Raw genomic sequence first — 13,010 nt, 5'->3', positions numbered from 1 at the left:
GAATTATGAGTGCTTAGCTATTCATTCTCCTCTACTTAGGAAGCTGTTGTCAGGACACGCTGAAACAATGACTTTCACAGGAACCTATATCTGCATATCTGAGTTCAGGAGGTAAAGCTACCATGGGTTTTTGTTTCTTTAAAAAATATTTTAAATGCTATGCCAAATGACAAGAAACCAACAGAAAAAACTAAGTAAAAATATGTGTTGTGAGGGCATGGGGTGTTCCTACCAGGAAGACTAGTTAGAAACTGTCATTTAGTTTCTAAATCTCTTTTTTCCCTCCAAATACTAAAATAGTATTCTTAAAACAGTACAAGATGTATTGCCTATAACCTAATATATAACTCATCTATTGCCAGCACTTTAGTAAATATTTTTCTTTCCAGTCTTTAAAAAAAAATTTTTTTTAAATATTGTGAGGGAGGAACAGACGGAGAGGGGGAGGGGGAGGGGGAGGGGGAGGGAGAGGGAGGGAGGGAGGGAGGGAGAGAGAGAGAGAGAGAGAGAGAGAGAGAGAGAGAGAGAATGAATCCCAAGTGCTGACAGAGTGGAGCCTGATACCGGGCTCGATCCCATGAACCACACGGTCATGATCTGAGCCGAAATCAAGAGTCAGATGCTTAACCGACTGAGCCACCCAGGCACCACTCTTTCCAATCTTTTTATCCAAGCCCACTCATTGCCAGTTATACTGCAAGTCTACAACATAATTTTAAATGTCTACAGAATATCCACATAAATATAAAGACCACAGATTTCCTGGTCTCCCACTATTGTACTCTTGTCTACAATTTATGAGATTTTTGATGATAATTATGCCCTAAAATTTTAAATATCACAGGTGCCAAAAGAATAATATTTAGGCTAAAAGTAATTTAAGTAGAAATTAACTTAATTTCTAAATCTCCCAATACAGCCAATAATGAACAAATATTAATCATATTTATAGTCTTTTGAAAACATTTAAATTTGATATAAATCACTTATTCTGATACCATAACATCATAAACCTTTTATTCTAACATTGTTTATCATATTAATTTTATCACTATTAATCATTAACACTAAAAAATCAACAATACCTGTTGATAGTGAATCACAACCATGATCAAAAAGTTCTCCCAAAGGAGAACTACTATTGGTTCTTCTTGCCTGTTTCCCATCTATAGCGTCCAAAGACTGGTAAATGAAAAGGCCACATGCACACGCAATATATGCCCACAGAGGTGCCTGTGAAACAAAAGACACAAGAGTTACTAAGACATATTCATTACTATGTTTCACTGATAACGGTTTACTTGCAGATAGTTTGTCTTCATTCTCCAGAGAAGTGCAACTAGTTGGAAGCTAAGGGAGAGAATGCAAGGGTTACATAATGAAAAACTTTCTGAAACAATCAGAATTGTAAAAGAATCACATTCTTTGCTTTGGAGGGCTGCTCACCGCAGATGCTGGATAACTGCTTTGTAAGGTTATCTAAGAGATTACAGTAGGTAACATCCATAAGATTCCTCCAAACATTTAGTTAGAATAACTAACATTTAGATGCTGAGTCAATTAATGAATAATCTAGTACACTTTCTCCCAAATTGGATTTTGAGGATGTTTATAGGTATTGCATGAAGAAAATGAATTCCATGCTTAACACATGTGGGAAACACTGAGTTAAACACTGTTAAACATTTCTTTACTGCAGGACTCCTTCCAGCCCTTAATGTTGCTAAGGCACACTGTGAATATTCGAGAAGGGAGACACAACATACTGCCATTTTCTAAACTCTTTTGAGCACGTAACCTATTTTTCAACACACCTCATCAGTGTTCAATGAACAACAGTAGGGAAATGATGATCTAGCACACGGAGTGCTTAGAACATTATTTTTCAAATATTTATGGTCACATTTTCAAGGAATAATTTCTCTTTTCCCAGGCAGAAACTGAACCACTAATACTGAATTTAAATGCTATGTGTTAAAAAAGGAGAGCTTCTATTCGGTGTGTTCTCTTTAAGAAAGTAGAAGAGTGTTTTATATCACTTTTCACTATTTTCCCATGCCATGAAAAAATTTCTATGATCACAAGGTACTTTCTCAGATATTGGTTATCAAGTTAAACTGAGTATTAAGTGCTCAGAGCAGCAAATTAAAACTATGCAGAGCTGCAAATAATATTCATATTCTTCACTGCAAAGAGGCTGCTCTCAGACATCTATTTAGTTACCAATATTAAAGGTAAGGATCTTTTCTTAAACATTTTCTTAGAGTCTCATATTTTAGAACACTGAAGCTATCAAAAGGACTAGAGTGTAAGCCTCCCCTAGGACAGAGTTACAAACCCTGAAAGCAATCACTGTGGTTACATAACCATACTTGATGCGCAAGTTCACTGAGATTGGTTAACCTCTTGTGACTAAGAAGCCCCACCTTCTAGATTTTGAAGCTACTGCTTTTTGCCCCTACAGGAATCCAGTAACTCTAGAGCTGCTCTGTCCTACATAGTAGCCATTAGCCATGTGTGGCTCTTTTAGTTTAGATTCATTACAATTAAATAAAACTAAAAACTCAGTTCCCCAGCTACACTAGGCACATTTCAAGTGCTCAACAGCCAGACGTGGCTATGGTTACCATCCTGGACCACGCATTTAGTAAGTCAGATCAAAAGAATTTCATTTAGCAATATAAAACAAAAACAAATGAATATTAAAACTAAAAACTCTTATGGTCATATTTCAAAAAGTTTTAATTAAACCTGATAGAGCTCTTATTGGTAACAACATACAGCTCAGTTCGTTCTAGTTTTCCTGTGTATGAAATAGCTAATACCAATTTCCTTGATCTGTCTTAGGCTGCAAGGGTAACTCAAGCATATGTAACATATATCAAGCTGCAAGATAAATTCCAAATTAACTTATGATAGTAAAATCAAAGCTACTAGCTAAGGAGATTTAAGTACATAGTATCAGAAATAAATCACAAGTATATTTTGGTATACATATAAAAAGGGATGGGGCACCTGGGGGTCTCAGTCGGTTAAACATCTGGCTCTTGATTTCGGCTCGGGTCATGGTCTTGGGGTTGCTGGGTTTGAGTGCGGTGTCGGACTCCACACTGACAGCTTGGAGCCTGCTTGGGATTCTCTCTCTTTCTCTCTCTCTGCTTCTTGTGTGCACGCATTTGCAAGCTCTCTAAATAAACAGATGAGCTTTTTTCTTTTCTTTTTTTTTAAAGGGTTAAGCCTATAGTTCTACCTTAGTAATTTGAAAAATAAGGACTGATTTTCCTTTCCCATCTACTGGAAAGTTTTTTTTCTAACAAAAAAGGCAAACTCTGCTGAAACCATTATAATAGTGACATTCTTTTCTATTAGAAAGACTAGTATCTGAAACTCTAATGTATTAAAAGAAATCAGTAACATAAGTATATGGAAAGTTCACAATATCTGGAGACATGAAATTTAATGCTCACCCACTGGAATAAGGCCCAAAGGAATTAGAATCATAATGAATGAGAATGACCCTGGGTAATAAGTTTATGGAACTCTCTGACTCCAAAACAGTGATAAAGAAAAAAATATCCATGCTTTCATATATAAGTATTTTATTAGAAGAAATCAGGAATGGGAGGGAAATTGTGGGGAAGAACATATTACATACTTAATCTTTTTGACCAATGAAATAATAATTACTTATGGAGCATTATATGTTATGTACTATAAATGGATAATCTTACTTCTTTCAGTACCACAAAATAAAATTTCAAAGAATAAACTGTGACTTAGAGAATTTATGTAATTTACTGAAGATCACAGAGATAATAAGAGCATATCGTGGAAGACAGCCATGACCTATTTTAATGCACTGTGATCTAAAGCTTAACAAGGATTTCTACTGTGCAGCTATAAATGTATCCATGCCTAGCCTTTGTGGGACACTACCTTCCCTTGCAGAGCACCAAACAAACAGCAGCTCAGTCATGTTCTACCTTCATTCCTCCTAGTAGCCATTCTGAAAAGTTCTATTTGATTCAACTAGTTCTCATTCTGGAAGTTTCCTCAAAGATTTGAACTAATTCTAAGATTATTCCAATAATTCCAAATCACTTAAGCACAGAGGCTGAGGAAAAGTATTATAGGGAACATGGTACCTGGTACACTCTGGGGTGTTCAATAAATATTAGTAGCTGAGCTCTACCTTTAAACTTGCTCTCATTCCCTGACCCCTATTGTGGAACTAGCTTAGGGTTGTTGGAGGGCTTCCATTAACACACACCCCTGTTGTTCTGCTGTAACTCTAAGGATGTGTGAGACCTGAACCAAGTTCCTCTGGAAGTGGTTATCAGGTCCTCGAATAAGTCACAGGTAAAATAGTTCAAAGGACATGTGATAAAGAATCCCAGGACACATTTAAACAATCATACTGGTTTTTAAGTTTCCTGATTGATATGAAGCAAGATAGTTAAGGAAATGATAGAAAATCAGAAATATATTCGTACAATCTGTTTGGAACTGTATTTGTACAAGAGAAGAGGAATTAAAAGTATTCAAGGGTGATTAAGAAATGAACTGGAAGAAGGAAAAAAATGTGTTTTGTAAGTAACTGTGACATTCAGTAGCCATTTACTTTAAGAGAGATATGTAGGGGCGCCTGGGTGGCTCAGTCGGTTAAGCATCTAACTTCGGCTCAGGTCATGATCTCACAGTTCATGAGTTTGAGCCCTGTGTTGGGCTCTGTGCTGACAGCTCAGAGCCTGGAGCTTGCTTTGGATTCTGGTTCTCCCTCTCTCTCTGCCCCTCCCCTGCTCACACTCTGTCTCTCTCTCTGAAAAATAGGTAAATATTAAAAAGAGAGAGAGAGAGAGAGAGAGAGAGAGAGAAACAAATGAATTGATAAAAACAGAAAGGGACAAGGGGTTGGATGGTGATAATTTTATCACAAAGAACAAATAATCTGAAAAGACTACTTAAAAATGATTACTTCAAGCTTAAAAGAAGAGAAGGAATCCTTGTGACCACTATGATTTCATATGGTTCAGAGTCACATTTGACACCTTTCGTTGAGAATCACCTTGTATCTTCTTGGTGTGACTGATCATTCGGAGGGGCACAACAAATGTTGTGCCATCTACTTAACTACTTTAGTTCCCTTTTTATCAAGGAAGTTTCAAAACCAAAGAGATAAACATCAATTTACCTATTCTGATGAAGAGCTCTAGTTTCAGTTTTGGTTTTAAGTAACGGGTACAGAGGGTAAAAAGCGGGACCAGCAGTAGAGAGACTTGTACTGAAGGGCCCAAGCAGAGAGTCCTTGTCAGCAATAACTGCTTCTCTTCTTCAAGGCAGCCATTGCAGGGTACAGAATAGAATAGAACTTCTTTCGCCTTGTTAGAATAATAGAGATATATCTGAGGTCTATCGGTCACATGTATTTACAGGAAGAGAAAAGGGATATTCAAACAATTCTCACTGAAATGGAGACGAAACCACTTTTTAATTTTTTTTAATGTTTATTTATTTTTGAGAGAGAGAAAGAGAGAGAGAAACAGAGTTGTGAGTGGAGGAGGGGAGAGAGAGAGAGAGAGAGAGAGAGGGAGACACAGAATCCAAAGCAGGTTCCAGGCTTTGAGCTGTCAGCATAGAGCCCGATGCAGGGCTCAAACTCATGAACCATGAGATCATGACCCGAGCCGAAGTCGGACGCTTAACAGACTGAGCCCCCCGGGCGCCCCGAGAGGAAACCACTTTTGATAAGACTGATTTACAGCTGTGCCATCTCACTACCAGAGCCTTTTTTCTCTGATCATTTTCAACTTTACTAGGATTTCACTCAGCAATTAAAAAATTAAAAAGAAAAAAAATCCAGCCATTAAAAAAACTTTTTTGTATTGAGATTTACTGATTTTAAAAGGATTACCTTACATGTTAATCTCTGATGACATTAATATACCTACCAGAATCAGACTCCACCCTTTGCTTCTGGTTTTCATAAGCGGAGTATACAAAATAGACTGTAGTTATAAGCTTTATTAATAGTATGTGTGATACAATCTTTTAGAACAGTTGATAAATAATTGTCAAATCATCTTATCTTTAGCAAAAATGACCTAAAATCCCAATTACATTGTTTTGGGTATATAACAAATGCTCAAATCTGTTAAGAAATTCACCTTACCTGCTCTGTGGCTGTGGGACAGTAGAAGACTAATAAAACAGTTGTACAGATGTTTATTGACAATCCGATGATGGTGATGAGATTTGGGGCAATCCAGGAGGGAACTCTTCCAACTAGCCATTCCCAATAGCCCTGCATCAAGGGCTCAAGCAGGGACCGTCCAGCACTCTGATATCTGTGTTCCTCTAGCCGCTTTAGTTGATGTCTTGACAATGGTGGCGTAGGTAACTGAAACAATTTATTTAAGACACACCCTGGAGTACTCATATGCCCGAAGCCCATAGGGGACTCCGGGTGAGAATCTCCACATCGTTTCCTTGTTGACCGATGCCCACTCATGGATCTTGGCTGTCTTTTATTTGAAGAGAATAATTTCTTTTGTTTCACAGCTTTTTGTGGCTGGTCTTTACCTGAAAAAAGAGAAAAAGATGTATCTATCAGCCACTATTCATGTCAATGTCAGTAAAGTTTAAACTGGTAACAGACTAATGCATATCGAACAGGGATCAGAACACCAGGGACCTGTTTTTAGTTCTAATTCTTACTAAATGTGTGAGCCAAAAGAAGTCATATAACTTCACTCTCAGGTGAAAAATATTAAGGGAATTAATAGTAATATAGCTCCCGAAACCTTATAGTTTGTCTGACTGAATTCAAAGCTCTCACTTTTTTTTTTTCTATCTCACTCTGATTTCAGTAATATAATGGAATAAACCTTAGATATGATCTAGTCATTTCACGTGTATGGACACTGAGGTCCAAAGGCATACCCAAAGATAGCAAATTAGTATTAATATCAGAGGAATGACTTGAATAAAATGGGTTTTAAATCAGATTATTTATTTAATGCTAATAGCTAACATTGAGCACTTACTGTGTACTAATGCTTCAAGCACGTTTCACATATTAACTCATTTAATCCTCACAATAACTCTAGGTCAGGATTATTAATTATCCCCATTTTTACAGAAAATGAAACTAAGGCACAGGGGCTAATTAACTTGTCCAAGCTCATAGAGCTGATAAGTGGGGTTCACACAAACACAGGGCTTCTGTCTAAGCTAAACTGAAAGATAAAAAAACTTATTAGTGGAATGGGATATTGAGAGTATTTTAGGCAGGGGTGAAGAGCAGTAACAAACCTAACTGTAAGAGGACAGAATACATGTATTAGCAGAGTGACCTGATGAACTGAGGTAGTAAGAAAAAAAGTATAAGTGTATTAAGTGATGACTGTTCATAAAGGACCTTAAGTTTAATCCCAAAAATACTTGCACTTGACTTAGAAAAGATTAAAGATAACATAATTATTGTAAATCACTAAGCAACATAAGAAAATGACAAGAATATATTCAAGACTAAAGGGGAGTCATGTATATATGTGTGTATATGTGTATGCATGTGTATATACATACATATATGCATATATATATATGTATATTTATCAGAACACAGAAAGTGAGAACACTCAAAAGTTAGTATGGTGACCTCAAACATTTGACGAGGGTAGTAAAAATGGAAGTGTGAAAGTCGAGTCTGTATGTAATTTCTATTTAGAAGGAAGAATCCTGGGAGGGCACTTAGGAATTAGATATGAAGGCTGGAGGAACAGAAAACATGAATCAACAGTCAGAGACTAGTGGTACTACTGTCAAAAAGGGAAGTGAGGAAAGTAAACCAGTTATGGTGGCTTGAAGGGTGATGGAAGGGGATTTAGGGATGGAGGTAAGAAATACACAGAAGTAACTTTTAAGCAGACATGTTTCAGACAAGATCAAATACCTGGAGTTTGAGCAAGAGATGAAAATTTCAAGTTATCAACTTAAAAGTTAAAGTCTAGTTCTTTTAGAAAGTAGAAAATTTCTCGAATGGATTAAGTGTGAAGAAAAAAGGAAAAGAGTAAGGAACTTTGCAGGAAATTCATGGTTACAAAGCAGAAGAGAAGGAAGGCATAAGAGGATTAAGGGGGGAAAAAGAAAGGAACAATTTCAATAGAACTAAAAGGGTAGTGGCAAAGAACCAAGAGAGGTATACTTCAATCTTCTGGTAGAAAGCTATCCAAAATGCAATATGAAATTCCCAGAAATGTTGCACTATGGGAAAAAAGAATGTGATACAGGGACTGGGACATATCAGCAATGGACCCGGTATTAAACATGTGCAAGACTTCTTCCTCCTATTCCCATACATATCGAATTCTAAAGTTTCAATGTCACTAATGATCTATAGTGACATCCAAAATCTCAATCATGTATCTCAATAACTGGTTCAGAAAAGTTACTGTAATCATCAACTACTTTAAATAAATTTTCAAAAATCTTAAAAAGAATTGCCAGTGCTAACTAAAGTGCCCTGAAGTAAAAATACTGAAATAATTTTTTAAACTAAGGCAAACCAAAGATAATATCTTATTATTTCAAAGAATTCTTCCATACACCCAACTGTGTCACAAAGCAATTGATTAATGCCAAACAACTGGTTTGTAATCATTTTAGAGAAAGTGACAGGCCACCAAATACTTAGCCTTATAGTAGTCATATTTTCTGTGGTCAAATGATTCATCTTCACATTTGGAAGCTATAATAAATCAGTTCTTATAGAATTCAACTTAAAATGGGAAGAAAAAGTCTAGTCAACTCAATTTACATTTTATTATTGTGGTGTTCCATTTTCCTATTGTAAAAAAGCACACACACACAAACCAAAACCAAACAAACAAAAAACAGGTGACATGCTGAAGGCACTAAACAACTACAAGTAACTGATCCTAATGGTTTTAAGTTTGAGCATTTGGCAGGATTATATGATACACTGATATCTCCCTTCTGAGTGTTTTCCCTCTGTGCCCTACGTTTTTTTTTTTTTTTACCTTTTATTTCTCTCTTTAAAAAAAAATCTACATTTTGACAAACCTTTAAAAAAAATCTACATTTTGACAAACCTTTCTAGATTTTTACATAGATCTAGCCTTTGCATAATTCATACAAGAAGAGTTTTTAAACACTGTGATTTGGCAACATTGTCTCTCTGTGAAGCTATTGGCAACAAGATTGCAAATATAAATTCCGATACATGTAGCCCCTGACATAGACACCTACTTTCACTACATTCAGATAGACACAGAGGTTGTCGTAGCTGACACAAGCCCATCTCTACTCTCCCTTCATCCCATAACATCTGGGACCTAGACACTACTGCAATTCAAACCATCTCAAGAAAAAAACAGGAGCTTTTGCATTTCAGCTCATGAAAAGCAAGCATATCTCAAGGGAGTGCAACAGGGTAGGTGACTGTAATAGGAAGATCGAACTTTATATGGAGAGAAAGGGAAATAGGATGTGGGATGGGAATATGGAAAGGAGAAACAAATACTACTAAATTATTCTAGCCACTTGAAATTTTTACATAGAGTCAGGCCTATGCCACACTAAAGGAACTAAAACAATTAATGTAAGGAGTTAAAATCACTGCTGGCTAGCCTACCAACCACCAGTCATAAGTTTTTATGAGAAAATGAACTCCAAGTTCCAAATGCATTCAGCCTATATTGGTGCAGTAAACAGGACAGACAACGGGAGTCCCGGTTCCCATGTCCAAATGGAAAATAACTAAAAACAGGTAAATGAGCAAACAGCATTACATACTATGATGAGGGCTATGAGGAAAAGAGTGTGCAGCCAGAAAATAGTTAGGGGTGCACATTTTAGATAAGGTAATTGAAATCTATGAAGAGGTAGCATTTGTATCAAATTCAGAGGAAGAAAAGGAGGTAGCCATTCCAAAAGCAGGAGAAAGAACTGTCCAAGGGAATAAGCCCTGAGTCAAGTCTTGTTCAGGTATCTTTGGGATCACTGTGACAGCAGTAAATCAGATGGAAGAGTGACATACAATAAAGTCTGAAAAGCCAGACAATGCAGAGGTTTGTAGGAAGGAACTGAGGAAGGTTTATAGGTAAGGAACTGAGAATTTATTCTGATGTTTTGAAAGGCCATCAATGAGCTTATAAATTTGTAATTTTGTAGCACAGTTTATTAACTGAGGATATGTTTCATAAATCATAATAGTAAAAGTGAATATTTTAAACTGAAAAACTTCCCATTATCTGGAATCTAGTTTACTATAAATATTGATCACAGGCCTACAGCTATTGTAACCTTTCTACTTGTAATCAGCAAATTCCCCTTCCTGGCCCCAGTGCAATATTCCTTTCATAGCACTTACCACATTTTGAATTTTTTTGTTTGTTGTACTGTTTTTGGTCTTTTCCCCACACTGGTCTATAAGCTCCACGAATGCAGAGACCACACCTGTCGCAACATTCTTTTCCAAGAATCTCATACCATACCTAATACTAAGTGGGTAATTAGGACTTATTTATGGAACAAGGAACAAAAATGATTTATGTAGTATTTAATGAGCACCTAGTTATTCTTGACCCTGAGGAAACAGAAAAACTGAAGTGTGCCATCCATTCCCCCAAGAAGCTCAGGGCGTGTGTGCATGTGTGTGCGTGTGTGTGTGTGTGTGTGTGTGTGTCTTATAAACAGCTAGGTTACAATGTGCTCTGAACAAACTGTTGTGGGAGTCCAGAGGAGGGGGCACATATGGTCTAACAAAAGATTTTCTCTGTGCAGACATGAATATTTATATGAAAAGCCCAATGAAGGTACAAAAATATAGTCAGAGATGTTTAACGAATACCTTTACTAAAATTACACACATTTTGTGGACATACATCTACGGCATAGAACATCTGTGCTTATAGCAGCTGAGGATAATGGCATGCTGCCTACATTATTCCTGGGTTCAGCTTTGGGGAACATCTGACAAGCATCCCACTAAAAAAGGAATCTCCAACTGCTCTGCAGAGCATAAGGTAAGCTTACACAATATCCAACCTGAAGTGTGAAATTCCAGATTTCCCACCCCCCACATCTCAGGGTGCCAAGTTTTGAGCTGCACTGATTCAGCAGTATGTTTATGGTCTTTTCACAGAAATTGGTGACAACACAGCTCTTTCCGACCTTTATGGCACTACTAAAGGAAAACTGTAATGGCCAACACTATTTGGGCGGCAGAGCAAATCATAAAAGGTTAAAAAAAAAATAAAAGGAAAACTAATAGGATCACAGGATTACATTCAGCATTATTTAACAAGTGATAACATAGAACAAGTTAGCAAAAACAAAAGCCTTTTCAGCAGACTTGGAAGCAAAAACAGTACTGTGTAACACAATTTAGATCTACTGTTTTGCTGAAGCGAAATCTTGCATTCCTTAAAAAAAGGAAATGACTTCCTCCAGAAAAAAAAAGCAAAGCAAAAGCGTGGCATTTTATAGATTATTTTCATATTCCATCAAAAAAGCACAGCATGACCCTCAAAAGAACATCACCAAGCACTTTTAGCCAGCTTAAAGAACAGGTCTGTCTACTGCCTCCTAGAAAACAGACTATGCAATAAAATGTAATTTGGGTTATAACAAAGTTTAGAGCTACACACATAGAGCTCAAACGAATAAATGTTGATAATGTAAATTTCAGGAGAGACTGGGTGTGGGAAAGAGAATAAATTTATGAAACCACAGTGGTAAATATTCAGTAATAATCTATCAACTGGACAAGAAATAAAGGTGCCTCTGTCGGAACAGGTTAATACAAAAGGCAGATTCATCGAACTTATTTCTCAATTGGAAGTATCGTAGGGACAAGTTGTACAAGGGGCTTTGACTGGTTTTTCCCAGCACAGAATAAGCGGCAAAATAAATGCTTTTAGAACTTGGATAGCTGGAACTTTATGTGAACGCCAATGGTTCTAAAGTAGTAATGTTAAATGTCCTTACGACAGTCTAACTTGTGTTGTGAGTCAATTAAACACAAGCATTGAACACATTCCTACTAGCTCGAGAGTCGAAACGGAATCTTTACTCTCTGGCTACATACAAGACACTAAATTTGACCATCATAATATGGATTCATTAATGAACTAAGAGACTTCAAGAAAAATTACATAGCCGATACCAAGGATGCAAAATAGCAAAACGACACAGAAACGCCAAGCACCGAATTGGAGAAAACAGGTTAAACGCGGCTAACTGTAATCCCATTCATCCCAGTGATCCTGGGAACACCGGCAAACACTACCAACCCTCCCGTCCTTCCTCCTTCCAAGAACGCTGCTGAAATAAACCCTAGCTGGCGATCTCGGAGCTTGTCAATATACGCTGAAATTTCTAGAAAAGTTGCTGATGAAGAAGCGTGGCCCAGCCCGCATTCCAAAAAGAAGGCCACCCCGGCACCGGATGCAACACGCTGGTGGACTTGGCAGCACCTGGGCAGGAGGGTGTGGACCTGACTAGGCAAGGTCGGTTCCACTCGGGCAGCGCCTCCACCCCTCGGCCCGCCCAGCCCCGGCCCGCCGAGGTTCTCCGCATCCCGACTCCCCCTCAGCAGCCCCCGGGCTCCCGCGCTGGCACTTGGCCACCTCAATCTCTCCACCTGCGGCCAGAGGAGCAGGCGCCCCTCGCCTTCCCCACAACCCCGCGCGCGAGGGCAGCCGGCGCGAGGAAGCACTGCGTTCGCCTCGCTCGGGTCCCTACACACCAATATTCCAACGCCCCACCCCAGAGCATGCAGCTGTCTCTCCACCCCGCTCGAGAGTCGTGCCCCCAACACGTCCGTCACACCCGGCCACCTTCCCCAGGCCGAGCCCGGCAGCCTTACCCCGACCCCCGAAAGCACACGGCTAGAAATAAGACCTCCTACTCCAGGCGACTGAGTGACTCTGATCCGCGGCGGCCCGTTCGCGACACTTTCGCGATTGCCGTAAAGGGAGACAGGGTCG

At 38.3% G+C, this 13,010-nt stretch overlaps 1 protein-coding gene across 2 annotated transcripts in view; it reads right to left on the bottom strand.

Moving 5' to 3' along the window:
- CEPT1 (choline/ethanolamine phosphotransferase 1) overlaps window positions 1-12,993 on the bottom strand; it is a 37,017-nt gene extending 24,024 nt beyond the window's left edge. The window contains exons 1-3 of one of the 2 annotated variants that reach the window (XM_030325943.1): window positions 12,890-12,993; window positions 6,170-6,579; window positions 1,086-1,233 (exon numbers count right to left, since the gene is read on the bottom strand). In XM_030325943.1, the coding sequence (XP_030181803.1) occupies window positions 1,086-1,233; window positions 6,170-6,508 (487 nt within the window). In that variant the 5' untranslated portion in view covers window positions 6,509-6,579; window positions 12,890-12,993. The remainder of the gene's footprint in view (window positions 1-1,085; window positions 1,234-6,169; window positions 6,580-12,889) is intronic. The other variant, XM_030325942.1, reaches the window with a different exon arrangement.
- Window positions 12,994-13,010: the final 17 nt, after the last annotated feature.

The sequence above is a fragment of the Lynx canadensis genome, chromosome C1 (genome assembly GCF_007474595.2).
Source record: "Lynx canadensis isolate LIC74 chromosome C1, mLynCan4.pri.v2, whole genome shotgun sequence".
In the NCBI taxonomy this organism is placed as follows: Eukaryota; Metazoa; Chordata; class Mammalia; order Carnivora; family Felidae; genus Lynx; species Lynx canadensis.
Note: the sequence above shows the minus strand (reverse complement) of the source record. Positions and strands in the feature narration are given on the sequence as shown.